Raw genomic sequence first — 15483 nt, forward strand, 5'->3', positions numbered from 1 at the left:
AAATGCAAAGTAAACATACACAAATAAAATCACACTAAAAATAAGTCAACTAGTGCGTGCATGTGCAGAAAAATGCAATTTCATGAATAATAACAATATTTGAATATAAAAAAAAAACTGAAAACATAATTCAAATTTTGTAAATGAAAATCGAAAAAATTAGAAAGATATATCTAATTTTGCAAGAGAGAAAGAAACAACAACGGAGAATGAGCGGAAAAAAAAAGAAGAAAAAAATTTCGCAAGTGAAAAAAATAATTGAGGTTAAAGCACCAACCTAATTATTATCTTTTGTACAAATAATATATCAATAAAACTTTTTTCGGCCAATTCAAGTAGTAAATGAATAGTGAATATACATCGCATGCCCTCTATTTAAATTTCGACTAAATAAATCACGCATATCATATTTGAAAATGGCATATTAAATATGAAAAGAATAACTGATCAGAAATTTATAATATGTCGAGTCTAATCTTTACGAGTATATATGCACAACATTAATTATTGAGTTTTAATAGTACTTGCAATGCATATTTCAACAAAAATAAAGTCACTGTTTTACTGTATATGTTTGATTAAATTTTTATCTAAAATCAACTCCATCCAAACCTCAATATATATTCCATGACTTATTCCACATCTTCTGTGATTCAATGAAGCCTAGGCTAAGATGAGGCTCTGCAGAGCTTGATCTACTCTGATTTTCATCCATATTTGACCTCACCCTGAAAAAATAAGTTTTATAAAATCTATTTTAATAATAATTTAATAAATGTTATTCAAATATATTTTAGTTTAAAATAAATAAGAAAAGTACCGAGCATGGTTTCCCTCAGCAGAGTGACTAGTCAATGCATCATCCATTTGCATCATTGCTGCCTGCATCTGAAAAAATATAAATTTTGTTCATATAATAAAAATTATAATTAAGATATGTTACACATAATTGGAATGGGAAGGAATTGGATTAAAATTCAATTTCAAATCCTTTGTTCAACAAAATAAAATAATTGAATTTGAAAAATTGCACGCACACACTACACATGTTGCACAATGGGTGTGTGATGTGTGAATGTGTGTGCAGTGTGTGAGAATTTGTGCAATGTGCGTAAGAATGTGTACAGTGTGTGTGTAATTTAACAAATATTTGGAATTCCACTACCTTTGATATGGAATTCAAACTGTTGAATTAAAGGATTAGGAATTGTAATTCTATTCCAAATCCAATAATTTTTATGAAACCAGACACTAGACTTGGAATTGAAAGCTCCAATTCCAATTTCACACCTTCAATTCTGTGTACTCAACGGAGCCTTAGGTAACTTTGCATAGATAAATTGAAAATTTAAGGTGTCTTTGCAACAAATACTCATGTTTATTGCACTTTCCATACATTAAAAAGCAAGGTTGTCTTCAATACAAAAACTTACAAATGTGCACATATCTAAGCTAAAATATAAAGCAAATGCGAATTAATTTTTGTCAGATATTTGATTCGAAAATCATGAAATTAGAATTTCCGATTAAAAGATCTGGTTACAAACTCTAATTCTTGTCGGCCTCAATTAGTTGAAAAAATTGATACGAGCTATTAAAAAAGCATTATATATATACATGTTATAATAAAAGAATATACTCCTATCAAATATTGTGTTACCTCAACATTTTCAGTCCTTTCATGACTAAGTTGATTGCCTAGCAGTTTGGCCTACAAACAAGATCAATGCAAAGTTGATTATCGAAATTAAAATTTTGAAAAAAATATAGCACATGCAATTATGAAGTAGCTTTAAAATCACATCACGTTGTTTGTTATTAATTTTTACTAAAACATCCTTGAATTTGGTTCAATTAACATCATATATACAAAAGAAACACTCCACCTATCTTAGCATATGAAGCTGGATTTTGCACACTCAAGTTTATTTAGCTCTTAGAGAAAATCCAACGAAAAATATGTAAATTGAGAATGCATATTTCTTATTTACTATCTTTTTAAAAATGTTATATGTATCTTCATAAAACGTAGTAATGAATTTCAAGAAAATAAGATAAATAGAAAGAAGTAAAGTAAAATAACTACCATATTTATTTTTTAAAATTGAATAAGATATAATACAGTCTTAAATATCTTTCCCAATCAAGATTGCGTTTTTAAATTGAATTAGATATAATACAGTCTTAAATTTCTCACATCCTTATACTGTTATTCATATATATTCCATTGTAAATTAGTAATCAATGAAATATTTAATGAAAATTTCCGTTGGCTGATTTCAGAGATCGTAAAAATCGATATTATAATTGAAAATACTTGCCTTTGATGTCTGGATACGTTGAATAGCAGTTGTCAGAAACTACTCCTGCTTCAAGGGCTGAATTGATTTTTTCAACGTTAGGTTCGTAATATCTGCACATAATTAAAAAATTAAAATGAATTAATTAATTATGAAGAAAAGAATAAAGGGAAAATAGACATTAGTACAATTAAAAATTCTAACCTCATATTTTCCTGAGACTCACGTTGTTTCCTAATGAGTTTGTCCAGTTTCTCTTCAAGTTCTTGTGATTAGCCAATTTAAATTAATATAGTTAAAATCAATAATATGTGTACAATCACCAATAAAATTTTTAAAAAAGTTCTAGGACATTTTATAATTAAATGAAATTTACTTGATTGAATCTTTTGAGATATTCCATGAAGATTGAAGAGTAAGTTTAAATACTCCAAAGAAGACCACAAACACACATAAAATAATATATAAACAATTAAATTTCGATTTAAATTGAATTGAAACATATGTAAATAGTTAGTATTAATTACCTCAATACTGAACTTGTTTGACCAGCAAATTAGCATGTGAATGAAGATCCATGTCAAGAAACAAAAAAATATCATTAAAAATAACAATAATTTCTGTTTTGTAAGAACAATATTTACTTTTAAACTTATGAAGGCAAAGTCCTTACAATGCTATCTTCTCTGGCATTTCACCTTCATACTTCAATTGTTTTAATTTTTGAGACAAAAACTACAAAATAAAATTGATTTGTCAATACTAATAATAAAAATAGATGAATTCTTCAATTGAAATACTACAATTTTTGAAAGCGTGGGAAATTTGTATGTACCTCTTCGTGATTGATAGGCCTGCAATGAAAACAAAAATTGCGAGGAATCTTTAAAAAAATTACAGAAAAGGAATGTATTTTCTTGAAAAAAATAATAATAAATGGAAAACCTAATTACAACTTACCCTCCTCTAAGCTCATCTGGCCTGTCAACAAATCGAAGAAGTATATCCTCAATTCTGCAAGAAAAAAATTCAAAAAAAATATAAAAAAAATAGTTCAATTGTAACACCATGTACAAATATACATAGATGGTTGTGATCAATTGAGATTTTTTAAGCTAATTGAGAAATGAGATACAATATCAGCCACTCATTTTTATTAAATCAGTGGTCCAGATTTTGCCACATAAAAAATAATTTTAGATTAATTTATTATGAAAGGGCAGAAGGGTAATATCATGGTACATTTTATTAAATAAATATTTTTTAAAATTTTAATTTTAATTTTTTTTATAATTTTTAATTTTTTAATTTTTTTTTCAACTACATATACAATTCATGTCAACTACACATATAATGTCAACTACATGTACAATTTCATGTCAACTACACGCATATAATATCAACTATATGTACAATCCATGTCAACTACATATACAATTCATGTCAACTACACACATATAATGTCAACTATTTGTACAATCCATGTCAACTATATATACAATTCATGTCAACTACACACATATAATGTCAACTACACACATATAATGTCAACTATGCGTACAATCCATGTCAACTACATATACAATTAATGTCAACTACACACATATAATGTCAACTACATGTACAATTCATGTCAAAAAGTGTTTATTAAATAAAGTTGTTGACATTATATGTGTAGTTGACATGAATTGTATATGTAGTTAAAAATTTAAATAAAAAAAGTATTTATTGAATAAAGTTGTTGACATTTGATGTGCAGGCTATTGACATTTGATGTGCAGGCTATTGACGATACTACCCCCGAGTTTACATAACATACTTGTTGTTGACATTTTGAAAATCTGGTGGATGAGTGGCTGAAAATGCATCTCAATTCTCAATTAAGCTAAAAATTCTCAACCTAACAAGACCCTATACATAGATCTATTAAAATTGTAAATCTTTTCTTACTTCTAAAATTATTCAGATTTGAAAGTCATTTTCTCGTTACCTTATATCTTCTTACTAAATTTTGTTTCAAATAGGCAAGCTTTAGTTTTACCTCGTTGGCTAGATACGTAATCCTACAAATATCATCAACCTAACTCCATTTTTATCATTTTTTTTTCTTGAAATTAACATAAATAAATTAAATAAAGATGAAAACCTTTTGTTGCTAGCAAGGCGACCGGAGGGTGAAAACATGATGAGGGCGACGTCGGTGTCACACAACACTGCAAGCTCGCCGGCCTTCTTGATGATGCCCTCCTTGCGCTTCGTATAAGTTAGTTGTCTGGAGGTGGGGTTTTCGATCCGCCTCATGGTGAGCTTCTTCCGTCCCATGGTAGGAGAGTCGCTAAGGAAAAAGGAGAAAGAGATGGGGAAGACCTAGTAAAGAACAATGTGATTTTCGTAGCATTTTATGCAAATAAAAGGATATATCTATGCAGCCACATTATGGAGGGCCGGAAATGGTATTTTAGTAAATTTTGAAGTTATCAATAATAATAATTTCATTGTCCTATTATTAAAGCTTTCGCTATTTTCGTATTATACATTTTGTTATAGTATCTTAGACATTATTTTTTATATTATCATGATTTCAATTTTAACATATTTAATACTTACTAATTTTAATCTTCAAATGTTAACTCCGAATTTTGCTCCATATCACTACAATTACATTAATATATTATTATTATTATTATTATTATAGTAAAACATGACACGACACTAGTACACTATACAATAAAATGAATTTCAATAATTAAATATAATATCATATTGTGGTATATTTACTTAATCTTGTTAAAAATACTGAAAAGGAAAGATAAGTAAATATAACATGGTAAACATCTTCTAATTAGCTATAAAAAACATTCCTTGGTTGAATTAAGTAAAAGGTAGAATAGTCCTAAACAGATGATACTTTCTTGGTGCATTAAATTTCATTAGTCAGATCCAGTTTTCTATTTAAAAGTTAAATATGGTCAGTTATAATATGGTCATTTAGCATCACTCGATGAAATTAGCCTATAAAGTTTGTATGACCAAATGAAATAAGTGTTGAGCTTAGCTATAGTATAAATGCACTCTTTTAGTGTATTTCAGGGAATCCACTTTGGCAGCGTATTTGAGCTAGGTTTTCAATAATCCTTTAAAAGGAAAAATATAATTTCTAATTGGTTCTAATTAAAAATATAATATTGAAAAATCAAAACCAGATTTGAATAACACTTGGTTTTAAACATAAAATCTAAATGTTAGAAGGGTGGATGCTCCAATGGCTATATGTCAAGAATTTTGTAAATATTGTTTTCTACCTTTCAAAGGATATAGATATGTTGTTCTTTTATCATTGAATTTTGAATAATTAAGGTATCTTTGTGTATTATAATTAAGGTATCTTTGTGTATTACTAGTCAAAATATTATTCAACCACATTTAAACACTATTAATAAATAAGCATTTGATTCAATTACACATTTTGTTTTGGTACAACCTTTGCATCTAGATTAAACGCATTGCACTTTATTTTATTCGTATATTCTTCTATATAAAATTTAATGTGACATGATAAATGTCACAAGCGCGTGTGTAACTGATACGCTCGGATTTTGCACTGTTTTAAGGCCATTATTTGGTCCGTTTTTTATGTCAAAGTCACTCTACACGTCCATTATTTGCATATTTTGTCTATTTTGGTATTTTGACTTGTTTTGTTAGAAATGTGCATAATTGAGCCGAAAAAGGGGGCCAAAATGCCAAGTTTGGGAATCTGGAGTCAGACGCAGCGACCGGCGACCGCCGCGGATGTGTGCGGCGACCGCCGGCGCCCGGGCGGGCAGATCAATGCAGCGGTCCGCCTCGGAGAAATATGCTTGGAAGAGAAGTCTCGTCCGGCGACCGCCGTAAGATGTGCGGCGGTGCCGCCGCCGAGGGAATGACTCTCGGACTCCAACGCGGCGACCGCCGGCAAGGTGCGGCGGCCCGCCGGAGAAAGGCGGCAAATCCGAGAAGCCCTAGATTTGCGCCCAGATTTACCATATTTTGGAGATTTTTTCGTTCTACAACAAGGCATGACTTTCCCCTATAAATAAGGCCTCAAGCTTCATCAAAAAGAGAGAACTTCTAATTGCAAAATACTTCGTAGAGATCAAGGCTTAGAGTACTTCACTGGTGCAAGGAGTTGGAGCAGGATTTCAAGAACATCAAGAACGACAAGGATTCAACCTACGAGTTTTATTTGCTTTAGTTTTATGTTCAAATTGTCTTCCCTTCAATCTATGTTTTTAGCTTATTCAATTATGTGTAACTAAACTCATAGGATTCTAGGGATGTGTTAGTAACGATTTTGGTTATACAAGTTCCGTTTTCTATTTAATATCCGTTTTGTTTTTACTTTGTTTCTTCCCTAAGTTAATCTTGATGCTTCATGATTGAGTGACACAATCGTGTATGATTTAATATAACTTGCTTCATAACTGTGACAGAGTTCTAGCGAGTTAGGTCCACTTAGTAGACACTACAGTTAGCTTCCTTTAAAACGGCACCGTTAATTGAGAGTGAGGACTTTTCAAGGGTCTTAGGAGCTTTTTGGAGTTACGTGTTAGGATTGACAACCCTAATCTTATAATCAACGTTTGTTTCGCATGAACATAATCTAGGTGACTCTCGTTCTATCAAAGTAATAACTGTGTTAGGGTATTGTAGTTGGAATTTTGTATAACCATAACTGTGAACACACATCCCTGGGATTCCCTTATCTCTATTGTCTTTCTCTTGATTTATTTGCTTTTAGTTGATCTATGCTCTTATTTGTTTATAGTTTTTTAAAAGTTTTCAAAACCCAAATGTTTTTCCAAATAGTAATTGAGTCTCAGTAGAGGATAGACACTTTGTGTTCGTCTTCCCCGTGTTCGATATCCAGTACTGACCTTTAGCTATACTATATATACTCTGTATACTTGCAGGTTTATTTAGTGCTAATAAAAAGTGCATCAGTAACAATAGGACAAAATACAAATAAAAACACAATAGGACAAAATACAAATAAAAACACAATAGTACGACATACGACATTAAAATGCGACAAAAACATACTCCCTCCGTCCACGAATAGGAGTCCCATTTTTTGCCGGCACGGGTTTTAAGAAATGTTAAGAAAATAAAGTGGAAAAAAGTTAGTGGAATAGATGTCCCACTTGTATATATTAGTTTTAAATGAAATGTGAGTGGAATAAGTTAGTGGAATGTGGAGCGCTATTACTATTTATGGTAAAAGTGAACCGGGACACTTATTCGCGAACAGACTAAAATGGCAAAACGGAACTCCTATTCGCGGACGGAGGGACTACTATATGCAAGATCTAATGTGATGTGGTAATCTGACGTGTATTTAACAATACTACAATAGAGATCATATATGGACAAAATATAATAATGTGACCAAGTATTAACTTCTACGAATGATTCTTGTATTTTACTTTATCGGAAGATTGTTATACTACATTTAAGATCTAATGCAATGTGGTAATCTAAAGTGTGACAATGTGACATTAAGAATGCAAAATGCGACAAAAACAGAACATTTACATGTAAGATCTAATGTGATGACACAATCTCACATGTATTTAATAATATAACAGAAGATACTAGAAACATACGAACATATAACAATACGACAAAACATATCATTTATATTTAAGATCTATAATGATGTCGCACTCTTAAGTAACAATACAACAAATGATATCAGAAAGATACATTGGTATAACAATACGACATATAAAACATAAATGCGTCAAAAGTATTAGCGTCAAAATATTGCTTTTGTATTTTACATTTCGTTAAATTAATAATATTACAGAAGATATTAGAAACATACAAATATAACAATACGAAAAAGAAATTTAAATACGACAAAACATACTCCCTCCGTCCCAAGATAAGCGACTCGCTTCTTTTTCGCACTCGTTTGAAGTGGAGAAAAAGTAAAGTAAGAGTAAGAATTATGTAGAGAAGACACTCCTCTACATAATTCTCTCACTTACTTTACTCTCTCTCCACTCCAACTATATTATATCATTTTTCCAAAACGAGGGCAGAAAAGAAGCGAGTCGCTTATCCTGGGACGGAGGGAGTATCTTTTTTATGTAAAATCTGTAATACCCGCTTCTTTATTTATCCTTTCCATTGTTGATTAAGGTCGAACTAGGGAATTATTTTTTTTTTCACACCCTTGACTCGGGTGTCTTTCGGAACTCGTTATTTTCTTTTCTTTTGATGGTTAATGTTGTTAGTTCGCGCAACAAGAGGGTAAAGAAATAATTGAATGAACTAAAACAAGCAAATGTATATTGTAAAATATCTCGAATTTTCGAATAGCAATTCTTATACAATAAACGAACAACTGATTTTTTTTCAAAATACTACAATACTAAGAACAAGGCTTCCAATAAAAGGGAAAGGTAAAATGTGCATGGAACAAATGGCATCGGGCCTCTTCCTCCGGGCGGAGAGTTCACGGCTGTAGCCGATCAACCGTGGAGCCCGAAGCATCGATCCGCCCCGGGCAGCAGCTTGGCGGCCAACACCCCCTCCCAACCTGCAATAAAGAGACTAGCATAAGCTACCAAGAAAAGAACAAAAAGAATTTAGTGGTACTAATTAAAGAAATGGGACAACATCTCTTTTGATAAGAGACCAAAGACTGCCAAAAAGGGGTAGGTCCAGCTTCAAGCAACCAAGCCCAGCCACAAGCAAACAGAGAGGATTAATGGCCGAGTACTAGGTACTCATTTAGAGCCAATCCTCAAGTATAACTTGCTGCAGGATTATAGTCAAAAAGGGAACCCTCTGCAAGAAGGAAACAAGGTAGTATAACAGCCATATTAATTCCTCACAAGTACACCACATTCAGCCCATAAAAATCCCCTCCACACCACATTCAACTCCCTCTCACACATCACAAACTCCGGCAGAAACTCTAGGGAGAAACAAGAACCAACAGTGGCAAGTGTGAGAAGGAGAAGAACGGAGGCCGGAGGCAGAGCTTTTGAGACAGCCAAAAACAACCGAGAGGTAAACCTCCCTAAAACCTCAACACATTATCTTGCATCATGTCTAGATCAACCACAACATAGTGTAAGAACTTAGGGGCACAAGTAGAACCACATTAAGTTCAGCATCACACAAGTAGCAAGCCCCATAATCAAGAGATCAACTCTCTTAGCCGAACACATAGAGTAATTCAGGACTAGCAAAACTCCAATCATAGAAACAACAAGCTTAACAACATAATCCACCATCTAGTCTTCCAAATAGCAAGGCATCTTCTCACATATCGCCAAGCTAAATAAATAAAAACCAAGGCAGAATCCTACCGCGCTAATAACTAGAAAGAATGAGGGAAACTTATCTCGTAGCACGAATCTGCCGGATCTTCGGCGAGGACTCTACGGCAGCCCGGAGTCGACAATAACACCACACCTCAAACCCATCACTAAAGCCACAGCCCTTACAAACGTACATAGTGGAAATTTCGAAACTTGTAAAGCTGGAACCTAAAATTTTAAGAAAATAAGACGAGGATGGAAGGTTAATTTCATCACCTCATCCGTCGACAACGGCGGTGCGAGGCGTGGAGTGGGCCAAAGCCGCCGCCTGTGCATGCACAGTAGCGGCGGCAGAGCAGTACAGAGAGAGGGCGGCGGCAGATGGCGGTGATACTCCCTCTCCTTCTCCGACGGCGTCGAGCGCAGCGCGAAGCGATGGCGCCTCGAGCCCGCCGCGTCTTGGATACTGGCGGCGGAAGTAGCTGGGGAGGAAGGGAGAGATTAATTTTAAGAAATTATAATACGCTAACGATGAATAGACCTCGAGCCTAATTTTTAGTACTTAAATAAATGGCTTAGGAGGTAACACCCTCTAGTAAAGCGAATAAATTCCTCAAATTTAATTAAATCTGCTGATTTAATTAATACTCAAGAATTCTAGAACTCTTCTAGAAAATTTAGAGAAAGAGTAAAATGATCACGCACTTAGGATGCATTCATGTTTAAGCTTAATGGATACCTCAAAAATCTAATTGAGTATCATTTTATTTCCTAAAGGGACGTCTTCGAACGTCATCTAAGACCAAGTTAAGGAATTTCCGGAAGGAGCTTTAGCTTTTGAGGTGAGCATTCTTTTAAAACGTGTTTCTAGTATGAAAATGTGAAATTTTGCTCAAGTATGTTGTCATGCCATGTTTTGTTTTATGATTACCTATCTGCTTGGCTATGCCAATTCAAGTTAAATCGAATTCGGGTCCCAGTAGGGCCGCAAACCCTACTCGGACTAGTGTACACATAAGGGGACCGTGAGCTAACAAAAGGGGTTGGCCGGTCCAGTGACCGTCGTGGAATGTGGCCACATTCCCGGTTCACACAAGGTTCAGATATGGTATATCTATGTTACGTGATTGCGCAATCAAAATTCTTATGAAAGGAAAAGTATTTAGAGACTCGGGCCTTTTAAATAAAAACCCCGTGATCTCTCAACTGTGGCTTGACAATTAAAATCAAAACTGTTTTTGGCAATGTGCTCACTGAGTATATCAAATACTCAGCCCTGCATGTTATTTTCAAATGTGCAGGTTGAACGTGGACGGGCAGGCGATGGTGTTGGGCATGAATCCTCGCATAAGTCAATAGGTAGCCCAGGGTAGTATGTCTCCATACATACTGCCTTGTCTTGGACGTTTCCGCTGTAATAGGATTCTATGTTAGAAGGATTGTGAACCTAGACCGCACTCTGACTTTATGTTGTCCCATTTCACTTTCACCTGCGGGACTTTTGTCCTAGGCTTCTTCTTTTAAATCATGATTATTTTTCATCCCTTGACTCTAAGGTGCTATTGAATCACGTTTAGATGCAGTCACTATCATTAGGAAGTTTGTGGTCGTGACAGAGTGGTATCAGAGCACCGTTCTTTCGCTCTGGACCCAAGAACCTTCTTTCAAGCCTTAGTCTAGAATGATAGCACTAGGCTAGAACATGACTTAAATGGAAAGTTAAAGGACCCAACACCTCGACTCGTCACGTTCAACCGCAGCAATGAGGTAAGAAAGAAGTTCTTACCAGAAAATTTTCAGTTATTTATGAAAGGACTTGATAAAAGGAAAAATGATTTCTTTTAAAGATATTTCAAAAATATTCAAGGATTTCAAGGAAAAGCATGTAAATTCCATTTTTCTACGAACCAGAGAATTTCAAGTTTAAAATGTTAAGCATAAGGATGTCTTACAAATGCTAAAGTATTATTAGTTATGCATGCCTGATTATGTGAAGTATGATGATAGATCGAGGAAGTTTTTAGAAAGTTACGAAATGACTAATGCATGCAAACCTAGAACGCCTAAGGAGGTACATTAGGCTAGAGTAGCTATGAACGAATAGTCGTGAATGACGACTCTTACACCGCTTCCAAGAGCGATGAAATCAACGGAAAGATGCAAGATAGGGCGAACCCCTAACTTGTCTTGAAAATAGAACTTTAAATGCGAACTACGGCGTACTGTATTACGACCTTTACGTTTAAAAAGAGAAAGAACGTCCAAAATTATGAGGGCCCACGAGTCACTCAAAACGAATGCTAATACGATCTACCCTATCGGAGAAAAACCCTAATAGGTTATCGATGCGACGGCTAGTACTATATATTTCACTATGCATATTACTTCTATACGTTATTTTCTCTTTTCGCGTTTTTGAGAGCCATTCTTTCGTACAGATGGCACGACAGCGCTACACCCATCGTAGGCCGCTCCGAGCTGGCGCGGATTCCGAGGCAGTGATTCGCTACTACCGGTCCTACCGCCGCTGCCATGGGGATACGCTGGCAGAGTTCGTAGCTCACTACGCAAAGTTATGGGAGGAGGCCAACTGTCACGGGGTGAAGCCCTACGAGGGTATCATGAGGCTCGTCGGTCTGTTTCCTGAGGAGTGGCAGAGTTGGATGACGGCCACTGCCGAGTTGTACACGTCGTCCCCGCCTCCCACATATGAGCCTATTGGGGATATGCCCGGTTTTCTTAGCGCAGTCTCCGCAGGGTGCTTCCACTTCGGTGATGGGCCCCCACCAGGGACGCAGGCGCCCGGAAGCGAGGGATTCCGCAGGTTGCCACCCTTGGCCCTCATGCGGGGTGCAGGCGGAGTATTCGAGGAGGGGCAGTCGTCTCGAGCTCCCGCCCACGAGAGGGGCCGAGTAGAGGTTACGCCCGACTCGAGTGATGAGACCGAGTCTATGGGGAGCAGCACGGCGGATGAGGATGACGACGAGAACCCAGAGGAGGAGGGCGTAGACGACGATGAGGTCAGTGAGGAGGACTCCGAGGGAGAGGACTCGGATGAGGAGCCCGAGGAAGTTTTGGAGTGGGGCGAGATGCAGGAGGATGGTTCCGCTGAGGAGGAGCCACAGGTTGGCGGCCTCGCTGATTTGGAGTTGGAGTTCATTCCCCCACCACCAGCCGGACCACCACCAGAGATACCTCCACCCCCAGTGGAGCCCCACCCGGAGACACTACGGTTGTCCCAGCAACCGATAGATTTGACTTCTTTCAGCGAGCTGTATCATCGCATTTGGCGTATGCGCAGAGAGTTGGCCGCCGGGACCGATATTCCCTTTGCACCAGTGGCAGCCCCGGGGCCATCAGAGCCGGTGGCAGTGCCGGAGCACCCCGAGGAGCCGGTGCCTCCGATCGAGACGTCCCATCAGGGGACTAGTCATGGCGACCCGATGTGGATCAGCAGCGACTCTGAGCAGGACTGATTGAGCAGGCCTCAGGCGTGTTTATCGTAGTAGCTTAGCATCATGTTTTCCCTTTCCATGTATCGAACCTTTTAGGAGCTTTCTTATTTTCCTTATTGCCCTCACATGTATCAGATTTTAAGTCCTCGCTAGAGGCAATTTTTTTCCTTAACTTATGACATGTGATGTTTCTTGGCTATGTTATTCGATTTTTTTGATTTTACTCCTTATGTTCAAAAGAATGGTGCATTTAATGAACCTAATGCTTGCGATCATGACATTCGACGAGTATAAATCCATGTTAACCTTGTTATCCTTAGAACAGAATGCCACCAAGGAGACGTGCCGGACGGCCAAGAAGGAATGGCGAGGTGCCACAAAATGTACCACGAGGAAATGGAGCGGGAAGAGGGATGACCCCACCACCTCCTCCGCCGCCTCCACCTCCACAGGAGCGGCGAGTAGAGGAACTTTTTCTGAGACAAAACCCTCCGGTTTTCAATGGTTTAGGGGACCCAGTTGTGGCTGAAAACTGGATACGCGCCATGGAACGTATCTTCAACTTCCTGCACTGCAACGATCAGGAACGCTTGACTTGTGTGACCTTCCAACTGACAGGATCAGCTGATTTCTGGTGGGAGGCACGAAAGAAAATTTTAACACCGGAACAACTGGCTCAAATGACTTGGGATGAGTTCAAAACTGGAATGTATGACAAGTACATCCCGAAGAGTTACCGTAAGGCTAAGGAAGTGGAATTCTATAATCTGAAACAAGGACGGATGTCCGTTACTGAGTATGATAGAATGTTCTGCGACATGTCTCGCTATGCGCCTGACCAAGTCGATACTGATGAGAAGATGGCTGAGAAGTTTTGTGCCGGTCTGAGGTACGAAATAAAGATGGCCCTGGCAAGCCTTGGAGGGTTGTCGTACCCTGAATCACTGAGTCGAGCCTTGGACATCGAGGCAGCTATGCCCAAAGAGAAGTCAACTGTACTTGTTGCCGCAGCACCACCTCAACAACAGCAAAACTTCCGAGAGAAAAGGAGGTGGGATGGAGATCGTGCTCCAAATGAAATTAAGAGGCCACAACTTGCTCTGAAGCCACCGCAGAATGGTGGAAGGCAAACTGCTCCAAATCAGATGATGGAGTACCGACCTAGAGCCCCTCCCTGTGCTAAGTGCTCGAAGAATCATCATGGGGAGTGCAAGGCTGGGACTGATAGGTGCTTCTACTGTGGCAAGGGCGGACATTTCTCCAGAGAATGCCCGGATAGGAACGCTGGAGTCAGAGGGAGACAGAACTATCAAGGGCAGCGTCCACAACTGCGGGCACTTCAAGCTGAGCCGAAAGGAAAAGCGGCCCTACCCCAAGCTCCGCAACACCAGCGGCAGTTACGGCAGAGGCTTCCCACTCAGGCCAGAGCTTTTGCACTGAGACAGAGGCAGCCTAAGACGGAGCCAGGGAACCAAGAGCAGGGCAATCTGGCAGGTATGGGAACTCTCCTCAACATACCTATAGCCATTTTGTTTGATACTGGTGCATCACACTCGTTCATATCAGCACCTTGTGTGGATACCTTAGAACTGCCTACTGACGAAGTAAAACATAAGATGAGGGTGTCCTCACCCGTAGGAGGCCTTATAGACATCACACGAACTTGCTCAAACGTAGAATTCACTATGGGAAACCTTAAGTTAGTGGCTCACAATTTGCATGTGATGTTGATGTGGAGCGTCGACATCATATTGGGAATGGATTGGTTAGCCGAAAACTACGCTACCATTCTTTGTAAGGAAAGGCAGATCTCGCTGCAATACCCAGGGAAGGAACCCACAATCTTCCACGGAATCTCCATGAGGCGACGAAAGTCCATAATTTCTGCACTACAAGCAACCACTACAGACAGGCAATTAGAATTCACAATTGATCTCGAACCAGGATCGGCCCCAGTATCGAAGGCACCATACAGAATGGCACCTAAAGAGTTAGAAGAACTCAAAATACAGCTACAGGAGTTACTAGACCTAGGCTTCATCCGACCTAGTGTGTCACCATGGGGCGCACCAGTGCTCTTCGTGAAGAAGAAGGACGGAACATTGAGAATGTGTATCGACTACCGAGAGTTGAACAAACTGACGCTCAAAAACAAGTACCCTCTACCAAGGATTGACGACCTGTTTGACCAACTTCGAGGGGCTGGTGTATTCTCGAAAATGGACTTGAGATCAGGTTATCACCAACTGAAAGTCCGACATGACGATGTACCCAAGACAGCATTCCGCACCAGATACGGCCATTACGAATTCACTGTAATGCCATTCGGACTCACAAATGCCCCGGCAGTATTCATGGACTTAATGAACCGCGTGTTCCACATAGTAACGGCAGATGGGATCCGAGTGGACC

General features: G+C 37.9%; 1 protein-coding gene and 1 long non-coding RNA gene across 2 annotated transcripts; one reads left to right on the top strand and one right to left on the bottom strand.

Moving 5' to 3' along the window:
- Positions 1-613: 613 nt before the first annotated feature.
- On the bottom strand, positions 614-4622 carry LOC125209458 (MADS-box protein GGM13-like). The gene is made up of 6 exons (XM_048109058.1): positions 4447-4622; positions 3261-3314; positions 3136-3154; positions 1661-1711; positions 821-888; positions 614-728 (listed from the first exon to the last, which is right to left on the bottom strand). The coding sequence occupies exons 1-6, from the start codon at positions 4620-4622 to the stop codon at positions 614-616; spliced, it is 483 nt and encodes a 160-aa protein (XP_047965015.1).
- A 5765-nt stretch (positions 4623-10387) lies between these two features.
- On the top strand, positions 10388-11157 carry LOC125211180. Its single transcript, XR_007174473.1, has 2 exons — positions 10388-10458; positions 10918-11157. It is a non-coding gene; the product is annotated as an uncharacterized LOC125211180 (long non-coding RNA).
- Positions 11158-15483: the final 4326 nt, after the last annotated feature.

Source organism: Salvia hispanica, chromosome 3, assembly GCF_023119035.1.
Source record: "Salvia hispanica cultivar TCC Black 2014 chromosome 3, UniMelb_Shisp_WGS_1.0, whole genome shotgun sequence".
Taxonomy (NCBI): Eukaryota; Viridiplantae; Streptophyta; class Magnoliopsida; order Lamiales; family Lamiaceae; genus Salvia; species Salvia hispanica.

What these genes read in the sequence shown, in the direction of transcription:
- LOC125209458 (XM_048109058.1), bottom strand. Translation starts at nt 4,622, where the DNA reads ATGGGACGGAAGAAGCTCACCATGAGGCGGATCGAAAACCCCACCTCC. An exon ending in CGCCTTGCTAGCAACAAAAG is followed by an intron (nt 3,315 to 4,446) that starts GTTTTCATCTTT and finishes TTTTTCTTGCAG; the next exon opens with AATTGAGGATATACTTCTTC. An exon ending in AAAGGACTGAAAATGTTGAG is followed by an intron (nt 889 to 1,660) that starts GTAACACAATAT and finishes ATATTTTTTCAG; the next exon opens with ATGCAGGCAGCAATGATGCA.